The following is a 16,673-nucleotide window of genomic DNA, read 5'->3' as shown; positions in this document are numbered from 1 at the left end:
CTGCCTCAGGAGCCCCGAATCTAGTTCTTCCCCTTGGTGTGGGGGTCTGTAGCAGACCCCTACCACCAAATCCCTTTCTCCTTGCCCCCCATGTAACCTAACCCACAATCCTTCTACTTCCTTCTACTCCTCTCCAAGAGAGGGATTGAATATTCATATCTGAGTGCCTTGGATTAAAAGGGATCATTTTGATTTAAGGCTTGCTGTGGAGACAAGGTTGCTGTAGGTCTCGGTCTGGATGACACAGATGTTTACGAAAGTGAGCACAAGATGGGAGAGAAGACTGGGGAATTCATTGCTGCCTTCAGCACCCAGAAATGCCCTCAGGAGGTATCATATGCAGTGGAGCCTCACACAACATGCAGCCAAAGGGCCCATGGACTACCCAGCATATGTCCACCAGCCACTGTGCAGTTGGGCAGCTCTGATTTAGGTTAATTGCTGGGGTTCTGCGTTTATTGGGGCTCTGCTGGGTTTGGTGGTTGGGAGACGCTTGCCTTTATTAATTCTGCAAATTAATTTCTTGTCTGCAGGTTCGAGTGGAAGGCTTTAACTACATTGGCATGGGCAATTCCACTAACAAGAAAGATGCACAGAGCAACGCTGCTCGGGACTTCGTCAATTACTTAGTTCGAGTGAATGAAATAAAGAGAGAAGAAATTCCAGCTTTAGGGGTAAGCTACTTTTTATCCTTGCATATCATACAAGAGGCTGGGGATATTTTCATTGGGAACCACCTTGTAATGCAAAGCACCGTATAGGTCTTTGGCAGCAAGGCCAAACTTGGGACCTTTGGACTTAAGTTCAAAGTCTGTGAACTACTTCTGCCTGATATAGTAGGCCTGTTAGCCAAAACTAAAGTAGGCTTATTGTTTTCTATAACACCAGATACCACCAGGGAGGAACACAGTGGCATACTAAGCCAGTTTGGGTTATATATGCAAGGGAGAACCTCTTGGTAAAACTATTAGAGGAGATTTCAAGAGGTAATTTATTGCAGCTCCTCTGTTTCATGTGTAGCTGTTTAACGCTGTATAGGGAAGCCAGTAGTGGTTGTGTAGTCCACTGCAATATTGCCCTCTTTATATTTCTTCTACTTCTGGTCTGTCTAGTCTGTCTTTCCTCTTGGATACTTCTGATTCATTCATGGCTCCCCAGAGCAGTTGTTATTGACAGTCAATTTTACTTCTTTATTCTAGATTTGAATAGTAGCTGTTGGTGCATCTACACATGTGCCTTACTGTGGAGTAGACTAACTAGCTCCTCAGTTAAACATCACAGTCTACATGTGCACCAGTATTAGGGCACAGTAAATTAATTAGCTCCACTATAGGATAGTAGTGTTGGGGACAGTACTATCCTACAGCAGAGTAATTTACTCCCCTGAAACACGTGTGTAGACAACGACAGGGGCTGGCTGGAGCATTAGGGTGCTAAAGTGCGGAGGGTGTCTGTTGCCTAGCCCCACCCTTTGGCACCCCCCGCCAGCCCCTCCGCTGCCGGAGCCCAAGCCTGAACCGCCAGGGCCACTTCCAGCCTGGGGTTGTTCTGCCCCAGCTCAGTGTGCTGCATTCTTGAGCGCATGTGTAAATGCTGTGCCCGGGAGCAGCTAACTCCATTGCAAACAGTGCTGGTGTTTGTTTCATTGCATTAATAGCACATGTAGATGCGCCCAGTGAAGTTGGTGTAGCCATGGTAGAACAAAAGATGAGATTGTTATCAAAGTGCTAGAGGGGTGGTGTCAAACATATGGCCCATGGAACTGTGTTATCTGGCCAGTAGAGTTCCCAGAGGGGATAGGAATTTGGGGGCGTGGAGGCGGGTGGTCCTGGCATCTGCTGCTGAAATCTTCAGTATGGAGGCCCAGTGGGGACAAGTGTTGGCAGCAGGGGGAGAAAGCAAGCAATAGCTAGGTTAACTCCCACTGCTGTTATGTCTGGACCCAGCCTCAAAAGAGCCTTGTAGCCCAGATCGGGCCCAGGAGGCTGAGTGAGTTTGATACCCCTGCACTAGAGTAAGCATACCTGCAGACTTAAGCAAACAGTAGTTTGTTAGACCTCAGAGTTCTGAATATTATATTTTAATAGGACTTGTGTTTTGAAGGTATTGATAGCTTAGGTCATCCCCCTTGTCAAGAAAAGCTTCCTTCTCAATACTGATCAGTGAGGTCCTCCCTCATAAAGCTGTCTTGAGACTTCCTATTAAAATACCCTGTTTTTAGTGACTTCTAACTTTAACTGCTTGGGCTGAAATTTTCTATTCTGTTTGCCTTTGACTGAATGTTTTTGAAATAATTCAGCCAAAATGCTTGGGCTATTTCTAAGTATAAGACTCTCAAGTATATTTTGGAAATAATAAATTCTAGCAACTTTTTTTTAAGTGCGCTTTAGACTGGGGACTTTAAATTTGGAGGAGAGTGTGTGACCATTTGTGATCCTTTTTAGAATTCACCCACATTTATTAGGTTTTGAAAAATTGCAATTTCATATACTTGGTAGATGCTTTTAACCTGCTAAATTCTAAGCAGATTTTATGTGCGTTGAATATGCTGCAGTCTGAAGTTAAACATGGTTTTCTCCTGAAATCTCAGGTCAGGGTTGCTTCAGCCTATGCTGGATATGGGTGTCTGAACTATAAGCAGGAAGTCTCTCTTGTGTTTTCAGTGACCTTCTACTTCCTTGCTGTGTCCTTACAGTGGGAGAGAGACTGTCTGATTCAGATATGCATTACACGTGAGATAGACCTGTTGCAGGTAGGAGCTCAAGACAGGAGACAGGGATTGATTTAGTTGGTAGCTGGGATGGAGATTGGGATTGGCTCAGCAAGGACACCGTGATGGGGAACTAATAGTTTGTGGAGGGGGGAGACATAATGAAGAACCTGGTTGTGGAGGAAGAACTGGTATTGCATGGAAAAAAAAATGGCATCATGATATGGGAAGTGATGGTTTGGGGCGCTGTGACTGGATGAGGAGTGTAGGAAAACACATTAAGAGGCTGTCAGTAGGAATATAGAATTGTTGTGTAATGTAAACATAGGACAAGAGAGATCTGATGCGAGGAGGAGGGTGGTACTGGTTGAGTATGGAAACTGATGTAAGATTCACTGGACTAAGACTGATTTCATAAACCAGGGGACTGGGATGAGATGTCTGAGGAAATGCCTGAGACCAAGTGAAGACAATGAGTCTAGAACAGGGGTGGGCAATTATTTTGCCTGGAGGACTGCTTAATGAGTTTTGGTGAGTTGTTGAGGGCTGTAAGGATAGCCCTGGCCCTTGGTCGCTATCTTGGGACCAGAAGTCCTGCCCCTAACTCCTGACCTTTGCCACTAGAAATTCTTCTTTTGGGAGTTGGGGGGTTGCCATCTTAGAACCTGAAAAAAAAACAAATCACACACTAAAAGTCAAACACCTACTATAACAGGCTTGTCCAACATACAGCCCGTGGGCCACCATGTGGCCCTCCAAGCTGTTTTTTGAGGCCCAAGGTGCTGAGACAGGAAATGAAAGTAAACACTGTACTTTCCTTTTGGGGGTGTGATGTGATACCGTTTCCTGTGAGGTCTTTGAATATGGCTCGCCAGCCTACTGGGTGATAAAATGTTCATGATCCGGCCCCACATTCAAAAAGGTTGGACACCCCTGTACTATAACATATTTTAATTTTTATTACAAAAAATATTTTTGTTATGATCTGTGTTTACATAGTGTATATAGAGGTGAACACATAATAGCTCAAAAATAGTCTTACTCTTGTATATTGTATGTGGGGTGTGGTTGAGGGCGAGGGGTTGGGGTTTGTGAGAGGGTGTGGCTGTGTGTGGGGCAAGGTGTAGGATATGTTGTGGGGGCAGAGTGGATGTGTGAGGTTTGTGGGGTGTGAGGGAGGGTGTAGGGAGGCCCTTCACACACACTCCCCCACCACAGCACTCCATTGCTCAGGGCTGCCAACTAGAGCTGTGTACCATAGAGGGGATTGTGAGGGGAGTGGTCTTCACACACCTCCACCCTCTCTCACACCCACACCTTATCCACCTGAGCTCCACGCTTCCACTGCCCTCCTGGGCACGAGCTCTGCCAGTCCCAGCCCCATGCTTCCTGCCCCTACCCAGCTGTAGCTTCCAGTTCCCTACCTGGAACAAGTGCCTGGAGCAAGTGCTGCATCAGAGAGACAAGAAGGAGCAGCTGGACACCAGGGAAGCCGAGCAGGTCCCCCAGCAGCTGCAGCAGTAGTTTTGCCGTTCTGGCTGAGCCAGGCCCTTCCACCCGTGAGGGCAGGAGTGAGGCAGGCAGGCGGGGCAAGGTACAGTTAATTGTTGGGCACCTGTGGGTCAGATGAAATTGCTCAGTGGGCCAGATCTGGCCTGCAGGCTGTATTTTGCCTGCCCCTTGTCTAGAACAAGGGTCTTCATCTTGCGGGCCAGATCCAATCCATGAAAGGATTGTATCCAGCCTGCAGAACCAGGACAGCAGTGGCATTTAGTGGAATGGGAGTCCACAGCACAGGGTGCCATGCCTTAAATCAAGTTCTGTTAATTTGGCCCATCACTCCTCAAAGGTTACTAATCTTTTATCTAGAATAAGGAACGAGAGGTGGAGAAGAGACAGGATGTAATTATAAATACTTAACATTTGAGCCTCATCAATATTGTTGAAGGAGGCCTGGGATAGTGTTGCTGTATAGTGATCATATCTTTTGGTATAAGAACTTTTCTGTTGAGTATTAAGAATGTTTATTGTGTATGAAGCTGGTTCTACAGTATTTTCATGCTTGGACTATTGCTGTTCTGCAGCCAGCAGTTGCTGATACTCCTGATGGACCAGTGCCTGGGGTGGCAGGAGATAATAGTGTGGAAAAGTCTACTTTGGGGGGACCTCTTCCTCCACATTTGGCTATCAAGAGTGAATCAGGTAAGATTTTGAATATCTGTAATTTACGTATTTTTTCTATACTTGTGTTTTTCCATAAAATTAAGTTCCATAAAATAACAAAAAATTATTGCATTTTTGAGGCAGAGATGTGATTGGCTGCATGGCATCCAGTAATGCATCTTTTCAGAATTCCTTGATTTTTTTTTTTTCTTCCAGTGTGCATCTTAATTTTGATGACAGTTTTTTTTTTTCTGTAGGTGAAAGGCCACCTCCTGGGCTTGGAAGCTCTGGCTATGGAGGAGCACAGTGGGACCGTGGAGCAAATCTGAAGGATTACTACTCAAGGAAGGAGGAGCAGGAGGCACAGGCAGTATGTTGTCCAGTGTAATTTTTTATGTAATTTTAGCTGGTAAAAGGGAATTTTTCCCTTCTAATTATTTATTGATCAGATTCTTGTAACTGGTTTTGCAAATTTCAGTTGATTTAACTCTGATTATAAATTTATCTCTGAACAGTAACCAAATAATTTCTTACCATCCAACAACCTGCTAACTCTTAACAAATATGTGCATTGTTTAAACCTTTATAACAATAATTTTGGGTACCCTAAAGGGTGGTTGTCTTTATGTTGCCATTTAGCTTGTTTACTTACATGGTGGAAATATGAGAAAGTACTAAGATATTAGAGATGTAACATTACTAGTGAATATGTCTGACTATTCTAGGGCATGAGGACAAGTTATTCAGAAAATTTGAGGTTAAGTTATTGCAAATATGTTTTAAAACATGAAAACTGACAGTTGCGCCCAATAAGTTTAATTTTATTTTAAATATTAGACCTTGGAGTCGGAAGAAGTGGATTTAAATGCTGGTCTTCATGGGAATTGGACCTTGGAGAATGCCAAGGCACGTCTGAATCAATTTTTCCAGAAGGAGAAGATCCAAGGAGAATATAAATACACTCAAGTGGGGCCTGATCACAACAGGTTTGCTAGTTTCATTCCTATCTTGCTGTATCAAGAATTAGTATTATTTTCTGGCAACAAGTTTCCTGGTCTAGTTATCCTGCAGTTCCATGTGGAAAACTTGGATTCTCTTCCTCAGTCAGCAAAGCTGATAACTGTGGTGAGCATAAGCCTGAAGAAGAAGGGCGTGTGTCTCATGTTTATCCTCGGCAGCTCCTTCCCTTACTTTTCATTTAAGTGCCTTTGGCTGGTTTTGTAGAAAGTCTAATCCAGTGTCAGACTGGTAACAGTGCTCACTGCCTTTTGAGGGGAAGGAGAAGAGATCCTTCCTTGGGCATTGGGATGCTGATGATACTGTGGAGAAATCTTTATGAATTTTGATGCTTGCTTTTTAAATCATGTCCATATTTGCTTGTAGACATATAGCTATGGTCTGATTAATTGTTGAAATCTTGGTTAAATTGTTGAGAAGCCATCTCTTGGTAAATATTCTTTTATACCACTCAAGGATACTGGCAGTAATCTAACATAATGCTTTCTTTTCATTAGGTACAAAACATCCCTAAAGGGCACTTTACTATTACACGGCTAGAGTTGATCAGTTTTTTCAATGCAAGTTTTCCATAGAAATTCTTGGTTTGACAGAATCTCAGTATTCTTTAGGAGTGTAGTGATTACACTGATTTTTCAGCTGGAAGCAAGCAGGCTAGCTAGTTTCCTGCCTAGTTCTCCAGACGGCAATTAGCTGAGGCTTGCCCACGGAGGGAACAAACTGAAAATCTCTATTTTGGTTTCTGTTTGGTTTGGAACTCACAGTTTTCCTTGTGATTTGTTTTTTCAAAACTTTTGCAGTAAGACTTTTCCAGCCAGCTCTATTGACTACCATTTTATAGTGATTTTGTGATCAGAAATACTGACAAATCTTAATTTATTAATATATCAGTTCCATGTAAATAAGCCTGTCAAAGGCTTCTGTACCCTTTGTCTTCTGAAATGTGCGTACTGTGAGGATTTTACATTCACTCTAATTCTGTAATTTGTGAGCTACTTATACAGTAGCTAGGATCTCAGGATTACTTTTGTAGTTGATTCTTATTAGCTACAAAGAATATGTGCCAGATATGTTAAAATGTTACCTGAATGTTCATATGAAGAAGCCCAGTTCTTGCCATTGTTCTTGCCATTGTTTCAAGTCACTTCACTTCCACATCATTATTCAAATGGAGATGCTTAACCTCTTTCAAATGAACAACGTAAGAACTTACTTTTTGGTATGTTACTATGCAGTTAGAGTTTATTCTAGGTATGTTGCTCAATGGAGTTTTTACTTCTGTAGCCTGCAGATTGTTACTGCTCATGTGATGGTACAGGCTTTTTGTGGGGAAAGACCTTAAAATCTATGTGCTTGAACAAATGAGGTGGGGTTTGGTGACAGTATGTTTCTCAGCCTGCTTGCTGTTCTTCCAGAGAGCATTCTAGGGTGTAGTATTTATTACTCCCAGGAAGGCTCATATGGATTACTCTCATGGGACATGGCATATTAGAAAGGGGATTATGATAGAAATCTGCTGCCACGCTTCTTTAAAGATCTTTTAAAGCATTCTGGCTCTCTTAGAGGCCAAGAAAAAATTTGCAAAGTTGGTGACTCTTTCTGACGTGTGTGCAACAGCAGAGAGATGGTTGCTGCATGGTTTTGGAATGTCAGGATGTTCCTGGAGAGCACCAGTCCTTATGGATATCAAGTCAGTTTTAAGATATGACATTCACAAAAACGTCCACTAAAAATGAAAACATGTTTCTCCATTAAATCCTCTCACTAATAGAGAGCAAACTGACATGCCAATACGTGGAATGTTATTAAAATAGATAAATATAGATAGATTTATCTAGCTATATCTACACAGATATAGAAATCTATCTGTCTATATCTATATCTATCTAATAACACTGCATATATTGAAGTGTCAGTCTTGCTCTGTATTAGAGGATTTAATGGAGAAACATGTTTTCTTTTTTTAGTGGATGTTTTTCACTTTCTCTTAAAGACTGAATGGGTACTGGGACTCAATAATATCAGTAAATTTGGGCTTTTTCTTTATTTGACAAGAACATGTAATTTTAAGTGTTTACACAGTCCTGGTACATAAAATGGGACCTGACCATTTTAGCAAGTGATATTATGGGGTTTTTACCTTTTGGAGCTCCACTGGTGGTTTGGGACAGCATTGCAACTCATTCTGGGCTGAAGGTGGTAGCAGTTTGCAACACTGGAGATCTGTATTCATTCACACATGTGGTGCTGCTTAGGCTGTACTAAGCAATCACATGGGAGTTTATTGTAAACTGATTTCTGGTGTTGCTGTTCTCCCCTTAGGTGGAGGAGAATGAAATTGAGTGCTGACTATAAGCCTGGCTGAGAAACATGCTGTCATCGGTGTCTTTTAATGAAAGGGTGGCTGTTGGGTCAAAGGCCACTGGCTCTCAGGGACACATGAAGCTGCTGTGCCTGAAGGTCAGTTCACTAGTGGTGCAGGAAGGAGTTCTGACTTCTAATCTAAATCCTCACTTAACCTCTTTTTTATTTACAGCAAGAATCAAGGCCACATCTAGCTGCAGGGTGCAGGAAGTACCAGAGGCATAGTGTGCAAAGAGGAACTGCATCTGTTAGAGCCCAGTCAAACAGCTTGGATCATATTTGCAAGTTTAAACCCAGCATTATAAAAAGATGGTTTTAATGTATAATCTTCACATACCCACATGATGAGACTTAAGGTTTTTTAAAAAAAGCTGAAAGGGAGCTAAGTGTCAAACACATGTAGAATTTCACTGGAATTTTTTGGTGTTTTCACTTTTAAACTTCTTAAAATTTCAGTATTAATGAAAGTGCCAGTAGTTTCTTAAATGAATTTGCCACATGGCTACTAGGTCTGCATGTTTTCATGGTGTATAGGGCTACCTTAGTTGTAGGAAGGTGCCAAATCACGTGAAAATAAGGACTTGGAAGTTCCAGTGTGCAGCCTCTGTCTGCTCGTGTTACTGCAACTTTTAATGTTAAGCAGCATTACACAGAGGAATACTGTTAAGTGAATCAATGATAACTGACTGTTCTGTTATAGCTTTACCTTGTCACATGTAAACATCTGGTTCAAAGGAGGGCAGAAGCCTATCTAAGCATACATACCTTGATGCTGGAGTGAAAGATAAGACATGTGACCTACTAGAGCATCCTCTTTTGGGCTCTTTAGCAGTTCTCTTACAGGGTTAACTTTAATTGAAGTTGTTCGGTTCTCAGAATTAACTTTTAAGATTCATCATGAATTTGTGTTAACGAATCAAAACTGAGCTTACTGGATTTACCAGCTGTTTTCATAGATTTCATAGATGTTAGGGCTGGAAGGGACCTCGAAGATCATTAAGTCCAGCCCCCTGCCCCAGGGGCAGGAAGTCAGCTAGGGTCAAAGGACCCCAGCAAGATAAGCATCCAAATGTTTCTTGAACGAGTCCAGAGTATGTGCCTGCACCACTTCTGCAGGGAGTCTATTCCAGATCTTGGGGGCTTGGACTGTAAAGACTTTTTTTTCATATGTCCAGCCCGAAACTGTCTTGGAGGAGTTTATGACCATTGGTCCTAATATTCCCTTGGGGCGCTGTAGTGAACAGACATTCTCCCAGATCCTGATGTACACTCCTTATGTACTTATAGGCAGCTACCAGGTCCCCCCTGAGCCTACGGTTTTCCAGGCTGAAGAGTCCCATGGCTCTCAGGCTCTCTTCATAAGGCCTATTCTCTTGCCCTCTGATCATGCGCGTGGCTCTCCTCCGGACTCTCTCAAGCTTCTCGACATCCTTGAATCATGGAGCCCAGAATTGGATGCAGTACTCCAGGCCGAGTGCAGCGGGAGGATAACATCCTGAGATTTACTTGAGAAGCATCTATGGATGCAAGCCAGAGTCTGGTTTGCTTTACCAGCTGCAACATCATATTGGTGGCTCATACTCATCTTGTGGTCAATCATGACCCCCAAGTCTCTTTCAGTAGTGGTGCTAGCAAGAGTAGCACTGCCAAGCCTGTAAGTATGCTGCGGGTTTTTTTCCCCCAAGGTGTAATACCTTACATTTATCAGTATTAAACATCATCAGATTTGTATCCATCCACTTACTAAGTTTATCCAAGTCAGCCTAGATCACTAGCCTGTCCTCAGGTGTGGAGGCTATGCCCCAAAGTTTAGTGTCATCGGCAAACTTAGCCAGCGTGCTTCCGACACCAATGTCCACATCGTTGATAAAGATGTTAAACAGAGCCAGTCCAAGGACAGAGCCTTGCGTGACACCACTGGTCATGGAGCGCCATGATGATTTGCTACCATCAACCACTACTCTCTGGGTCCAGCCTTGGAGCCAATTTCCCAGCCATTGGACTGTGGTGTAGCCAAGGCCACAGTTGGCCAGTTTTTCCATGAGGTCATGGGACCCCAGATCAAAGGCTTTTTTAAAGTCCAGATATATGACATCAATCTCTTCTGCCTTGTCCAGGTGGTATGTCACCTGGTCATAGAAGGAGACAAGATTGGTCAGGCAAGACCTACCTGTGACAAACCTGTGCTGGCTATCCCTCAGGATGTTGCCCTCAGCCAGCTTATCCAGCAGGGTCTCTTTGATAATTTTCTCCAGAATCTTACCGGGGATTGAGGTCAAGCTGATTGGCCTGTAATTCCCAGGATCTACTTTCCGCCCTTTCTTAAAGATGGGTACCCTATTGGCCTTCTTCCAGTCTTCAGGTACTTCCACCTAAGTGCCGCGAGTTTTTGAATATTTTTGCCAATGGTTGGGCTATGACACCTGCCGACTCCTTGATAGTGTCCAGCCTCTCAAAGTGATCCTTTACTAGATCAACACCAGTGCTGGGCATAAATACGCCCTCTGCTTAGCCATCCCATATCTTGCTAGGCTGGGCGGTCCCATTGGACTGATGAAAGACTGATGTAAGTACACATTAAGCAGGTTGGCCCTTTTCTGGGTGTCAGTTATCAGCTGTCCCGTTTGATTCAGCAGGGGTCCAATGTTACCCTTGCTTTTTTTCCAACTCCCTACATATCTAAAAAAGGACTTTTTGTTGTCCTTGATATGTGAAGCCAGGTGGAGCTCAGTTGCAGCCTTGGCTTTCCTGATCCGCTCCCTGCAGTTATGGACCAGTGCTGAGTACTCCTTCTTGGTGGTAATTCCAGCCTTCCACACTTTGTAAGTCTTTTTTGAGGTGTAGGAGGTCCTCCAGTTCCCTGCTGAGCCAAGGGAGTTGCTGTGCCCTTTTGCTACCCTTCCTCTGAGTTGGGATGGCTATCCCTTGAGCTGTTAGGATTGCTCCCTTGTGGAGCAACCACTCCTCTTGGACTCCTCTTCCTGTCGAGTTGTGGTCCCTTAGGGCCTCGATAGTAAGCCTCCTGAGCTTGTCAGAGTCAACTTTCCTGAAGTCAAGGACTTCTGCATTGCTGACTGACATTCCAGCATTGCGATGGATAATAAAGGTGATTAGCTCGTGGTCACTATCACCCAGCTTCCCATCGATACTTAGGTCACTGACTAGGTCATCCCCTTTGGCCAGGATCAGGTCCAGCAACGCTTTACCTCTTGTTGGCCCGTAGATTTCTTGAGTCAGGTAGAGCTCGTCCACACACGTGAGGAAGCTTTGTGACTGATCAGATCTGGCCAAGTGCTCTTCCCATGAGATGTCTGGGTAGTTAAAGTCTCCCATGACAACCATGCACCGAGAGCGTGCAGCATCAGCCAGTTCCCTGGCAAATTCCTGGTCGAGCTCTTGTTTCTGGTCAGGAGGTCTGTAGTAGATTCCTAGCATGATGTCTCCTGTGCCACGTTCCCCACGTATTTTAACCTAGAGAGACTCTAGTCGTCCTTCCTCGGTGCCAATGTCAATATGGAGGGACGTGTAACTGTCCTTGACATAGAGAGCTACCCTCCCACCCCTTTTATCTTCACGATGTTGCCTGTACAGGGTATAGCCATCATACCTGTGGCCCAGTCATAGACGGAGTCCCACCAGGTCTCCATTATCCCTGTGATGTCATAGTCATTCGTTTAGCAGGAGGACCAGTTCCTCCTGTTTATTCCCCACGCTCCTGGCATTGGTGTATAGGCAGGCAAGTGTCCCATTGTGGGGGCCCTGCCTTCCCTACAGTTTTACCAGCTGCTGGCTTTGCCAGCAGTTTAAAAGTTAAACTCGAGAGGTTTTCCTCCTTGCATGTTATCACCAGTATTGAAAACTACACAGTCCAGATTCTGCTCAGTTTTCAGTGGTTGCACATTAACTACCAAGTTGCATTGGGTATAAGTAAGGGAAGAATCTGCAGCTGGAACCAGTCAAACAGTTCAGTTGATGTATGAGTCAAAACAGACTCCAGCTTACTTGGCTGCATAACCTTTATAGGGCTAGAGGCATTAGTAGCTCTTATTTTAGTCATTAGTTTGTTGATGTGAGAATTTGTGACTGGGAGGGAGCAGAGCTGATGATTAAGAAGCTTTTGTTTTTACAAAAAAATACAGAAAACACCTCTTTATGAATGTTTATATAGAATTATTGAAGAAAATTGTTGGGTTTTGATGAGCTTTTCTCTAAACAGTCAGAAACCCTGGCCATCTTGGCAGTGTCTCAGTCACTCTCAGCATTTGAAACCTTAAACATGTCTCTGTGTGTTACAGGAGCTTTATTGCAGAAATGAACATTTATGTCAAGCAGCTGGGCAGAAGTAAGTGTTTCTCTCACCTTCCTATCTTGTTAGTGATGGATGTCAGAGCAGAAAACATGAGGACTTTTATAGGAATACATGCAGTATGAGTGAGAATTTTTCCTCCATTGGTGTTTGTGCACATGGGCTGCCAATGGGTAGATTCAGGCTCACTCAGCGTACAAAGTTTTCATACCACTGGGTACTATTGGGAAATGCTCTTTTACTTTTTTCCCTACTGAGCTTTCATACTGCTTGTTCCATATATCAGCCCTTTCTCCATAGGCTAAAAGATTGGTTAGGGATAAATGTCTATGGCAGGGATGTCAAATAAACCTCCCACTTTGTATCCAGAGGATGGGGCCAGGTCTGGATGTGGTGGCAGTGGCAGGGCAAGTGGCAGCTATGGGAGTTAGCACAGCTGTTGTTCTTTCCTCCCTCTCCTCGCAACACAACCCCCACCAACATTCATCCCCAGCTGGTCTCCATACTCTAGATTGTGGTGGCAGACCCCACCCACAAATTTGCAACCCTTCTAGGAACCCCATGACCCAGATGGTGCAGCTCCATGGGGCACATGTTTGACACCACTGATCAATGTTATGTAGGATTTTTCTATGCCTGGCTAGTGAAATAGTCAGTCAGCCACTTAAGGGATGCTAATGGGTAGGCCTCTGCCCTCTTGGAAGCCCACTGCAGAAAACTCCAACATGGGCCCATGGCTAGAAATAGAAACTTTCAAGAAGTTCTCGTCAGGTTAAATATCTAATTGGTTATATGGGTTCAAGGTCTATGGACCTAGAGTGAAGGAACATGGGGAGAACCTTAGAGGGTCACACATTTTTAAAACAGTTGGTTAGAATTTTTTATTATACCAAATACATATTCTCACTAGTCTTGGCTGAATACTATAAGGTAGACCCTCCTTATTTGACCCTCCTTATTTTGCAATGCTGCACATTGCATCAGTTATTACAGAAAGCTTCTGAGTAGTTATAAAACCCATTCCATGTTGATGTTTTGTGCTGAAGCTGCTTACCCAATTGAAAAGCATGCATCATTGGCCACTATAATCTGTACTCCTTTTTTATTTAGGGATATATGCTCGTGAACATGGATCAAACAAAAAGCTGGCTGCACAGTCATGTGCTCTGTCCCTAGTCAGACAACTGTACCATCTTGGTGTTATTGAGCCTTACTCTGGACAGACAAAGAAGAAGGAAGGAGAATCGGTAAATCTTACAGGGAAGCAGATATTCCCTTTTCGTTATTAGGTCCTCGAGCATCCTCTGAGCCAGATGGAACAGTGTATAACCTGACAAAATGTATTTGTCAGTTTTTACACAGTGCTTAATATCCGGAATTTAATACAGCTTTCTGATCTTCTGGACCAAAGATTGATTTTGGCTTGAGGAAAGATAAGTCACTCAGATCAGGGAAATAACTGTGTGTGTGTGAGAGACCAATTGGAGCAGCATAGAGGAATGATACTATATTGTAAAATAAAATCTTTTAGAACACATCCTGATTTGTTTTATCACTTTAAAATAACAAATCTAAAAAAAAATGCTATATTTATGTGATTAATTTTAAATTTCTCAGCTATCCAATCAGATTCTGGGAGCACTGTAGTATTTTTCTTGCAGAGCTGGAAGGGATTATTTAATTGTTCAGTTAAAGTTGATTTTTAAAATAGTATGATATTTGTGTTGCTCTTAAATGTTGAAAAACAACTTTTATAAATAAGAATCTTGAGCTGACAGTGCCCCTTTAACATTTCCCTTCCTGAAAAATTTTTTGTGGTTCAGTATGGTTTTCCCCCAGTGTCCTGAGGTTCTTTCTTGCTGATCCTATATTTTGAATATCTTGGTTTTCTTTATAATATTTAATTCCCTAGGTGGAACCTTACGAAGTGACACTCTCTCCTGATTTGGAAAATCAGCTTCAAAGCATCATACAGGATCTCTGTCTTGAGACTGCACCATGGGTGAGTACGTGACTCACATTTTACTCCGTTATTTTTAACATAAGACTAACCAATTTGACAGCTTATTTGTCTAAAATTATAGCCTGAAGATTCCAGCAATCCTGTTTTGCTTAACATCGGAAAGCTGGCCCATTTTGAACCGTCCCAGAAACAGAATCATACGGGAGTTGTTCCCTGGTCACCTCCACAGTCCAACTGGAATCCTTGGACCAGCTGCAATATTGATGAGGGTCCCTTGGCATATGTAAGTGTAAGGCAGTTTCGAAGAATGAATGTGTTCTTGTTCTGATATTCCTGGAATTTTTAAATGCATCTTATTGTAGACCTCGGAATGTTTAAAAAAATCCTAATCTTTAGGAAAATTCCTTTGATCTGGCCTCTAGTCCTTTGGGGCCTAGTAAAGGTCCACTGATTTCAAAAGGACTGCATTGATTTCAGGCAGTCTGAAGTAGATCCTTTGACAGCAGTATTTTGCAAGTGCCACTAGTTAGTGTTTTGGGTCCTGCTTTGCCTGTCATTCTGCAGTCCTTGCACAGTTCGTGGTAAAGTCAGAAGGTAAAACATACATGCATCTTTAGACTTCAGTTTATAACATTTTGCTTTAATGTTTCTAATCCCCAGTGTTTATAGGAGTCCAGTATGTTCATAGTCAGTAGAGGAGAATTATCAGATCAGCACCAATAAAAGGGAAATAACATTATCCACTATTGGCTTTTCCTGGCTACAAAGGCCAAAAATGTTTTCCGATAATTATGCCTTTTGGCCAGAGCCTCTGGGCACCTGGGTTTCCTCTCACCCATGGGGCCAGGGCCCCCAGATGCTTGGGTTCCTTCCCATGAGCCAGGGTGACCCCAGATACACTCCCGTTCTCTCACTAGCAGGCTGGACTGGAGCAAAGCAGCTGCCACGGTGTCCCAGCTCTGACGTGGTGTAGACTGTGGGCTGGGGCTGGGGTGACTGCTGTAAAAGGCACTGAATGCTGCAGTGCTGGGGCGGGGAGGGGCAGGTAGAGCTGACTGGACTGGCCCAGCATGATTCAGCCCAGCGTTCCTGGGGGTCTGCGTCCCACGGGCCAGAGGCAGAGCCTGGCAGGGACCAAGGCAGTCACTCCCCCCTGCACTGTGCAACAGGGTCCTTCCCCCGGCCTCTCAGCCCAGCTGGGTCGTGCCCTTCCCAGGGCCAGGTCCATTCAGTTTCCCCTGCGGGGCATGGGCTTGACATCCACCTGGCAGTGGCAGCACTAGGCCCTTCCCCTGGTTGAGTCCAGCTCCCAGGACCTGGGGCTCAGCTTCGGGGAAGGAGTGGCCTGATTTCTCCAGGCCTGGAATAGTCCTCTGACCCTGCACTGGGCAGAGGGAAGAGAGTAGGGAGCCTGGCTCAGAGACTACTCAGTCCTGAGTAGCCTGGAAGGCTCACACCTTTCCCCTCAGCCCTGCTGGGCAGACTCAGGCTCAGGCAGCTGCCCCCGGGCTGGGGTTCAAGGACATCACATGGAAGAGTAGAGTCTGAAGGGCTCCACACAGCCAGTTGTAGGCTCTGTTAGGCTAGCCTTGCCTGCTGCAACTGGCAGAGGAACTTTTACACGTGCTCCGGGAGTTAAGCGCTGACCCCTCTAATCACAGAGGTTCTCGTAGCTACTCTAATTACAGTTTCATAGTTTCTAGGGTTGGAAGGGACCTGGGCAGATCATCTAGTCCAACCCCCTGCCATGGCAGGAAAGAGTACTGGGGGTCAAACGACCCCAGCAAGATGGTCATCTAACCTCCTCTTAAAAACCCCCAGGGTGGGAGCCTGCACCAGCTCACTTGGAAGCTGGTTCCAGACCCTAGCCGCCCTGACCGTGAAGTAGCGCCTCCTGATGTCCAACTTAAACCTTCCCTCCGCCAGCTTGTGACCATTATTCCTGGTCACTCCGGGCGGCACTCGGGGGAACAGGGACTCCCCCAGTGCCTGTTGATCCCCCCTGACTAGTTTATAGCAGGCCACAAGATCCCCCCTCAACCTTCTCTTCTGGAGGCTGAACAGGTTCAGGTCCTGTAACCTTTCCTCATAGGACCTGCTCTTGATCATGCGAGTGGCCCTCCTCTGGACCCTCTCGATGCTGTCCACAT

General features: G+C 44.4%; 1 protein-coding gene across 3 annotated transcripts in view; it reads left to right on the top strand.

The window, feature by feature from the left end:
- Positions 1-534: 534 nt before the first annotated feature.
- The window catches only part of DHX9 (DExH-box helicase 9), a 50,010-nt gene continuing 33,871 nt past the window's right edge, over positions 535-16,673 (top strand). For 2 of the 3 annotated variants that reach the window (XR_003094446.1, XM_014520724.2), the window contains exons 1-8: positions 535-674; positions 4,795-4,912; positions 5,131-5,243; positions 5,711-5,859; positions 12,550-12,596; positions 13,671-13,807; positions 14,473-14,562; positions 14,645-14,806. Coding sequence is in view for 2 of the 3 variants with exons in the window: in XM_014520724.2 (XP_014376210.1) it covers positions 564-674; positions 4,795-4,912; positions 5,131-5,243; positions 5,711-5,859; positions 12,550-12,596; positions 13,671-13,807; positions 14,473-14,562; positions 14,645-14,806 (927 nt within the window). In the remaining variant the exon portion in view is untranslated. Of the gene's footprint in view, positions 675-4,794; positions 4,913-5,130; positions 5,244-5,710; positions 5,860-8,217; positions 8,351-12,549; positions 12,597-13,670; positions 13,808-14,472; positions 14,563-14,644; positions 14,807-16,673 lie in introns of those variants that run through there. The other variant, XM_014520725.2, reaches the window with a different exon arrangement.

This window comes from Alligator sinensis, unplaced genomic scaffold (genome assembly GCF_000455745.1).
Source record: "Alligator sinensis unplaced genomic scaffold, ASM45574v1 scaffold471_2, whole genome shotgun sequence".
NCBI classification, from domain to species: Eukaryota; Metazoa; Chordata; order Crocodylia; family Alligatoridae; genus Alligator; species Alligator sinensis.
This window is presented reverse-complemented; position numbering and strand designations above follow the sequence as displayed.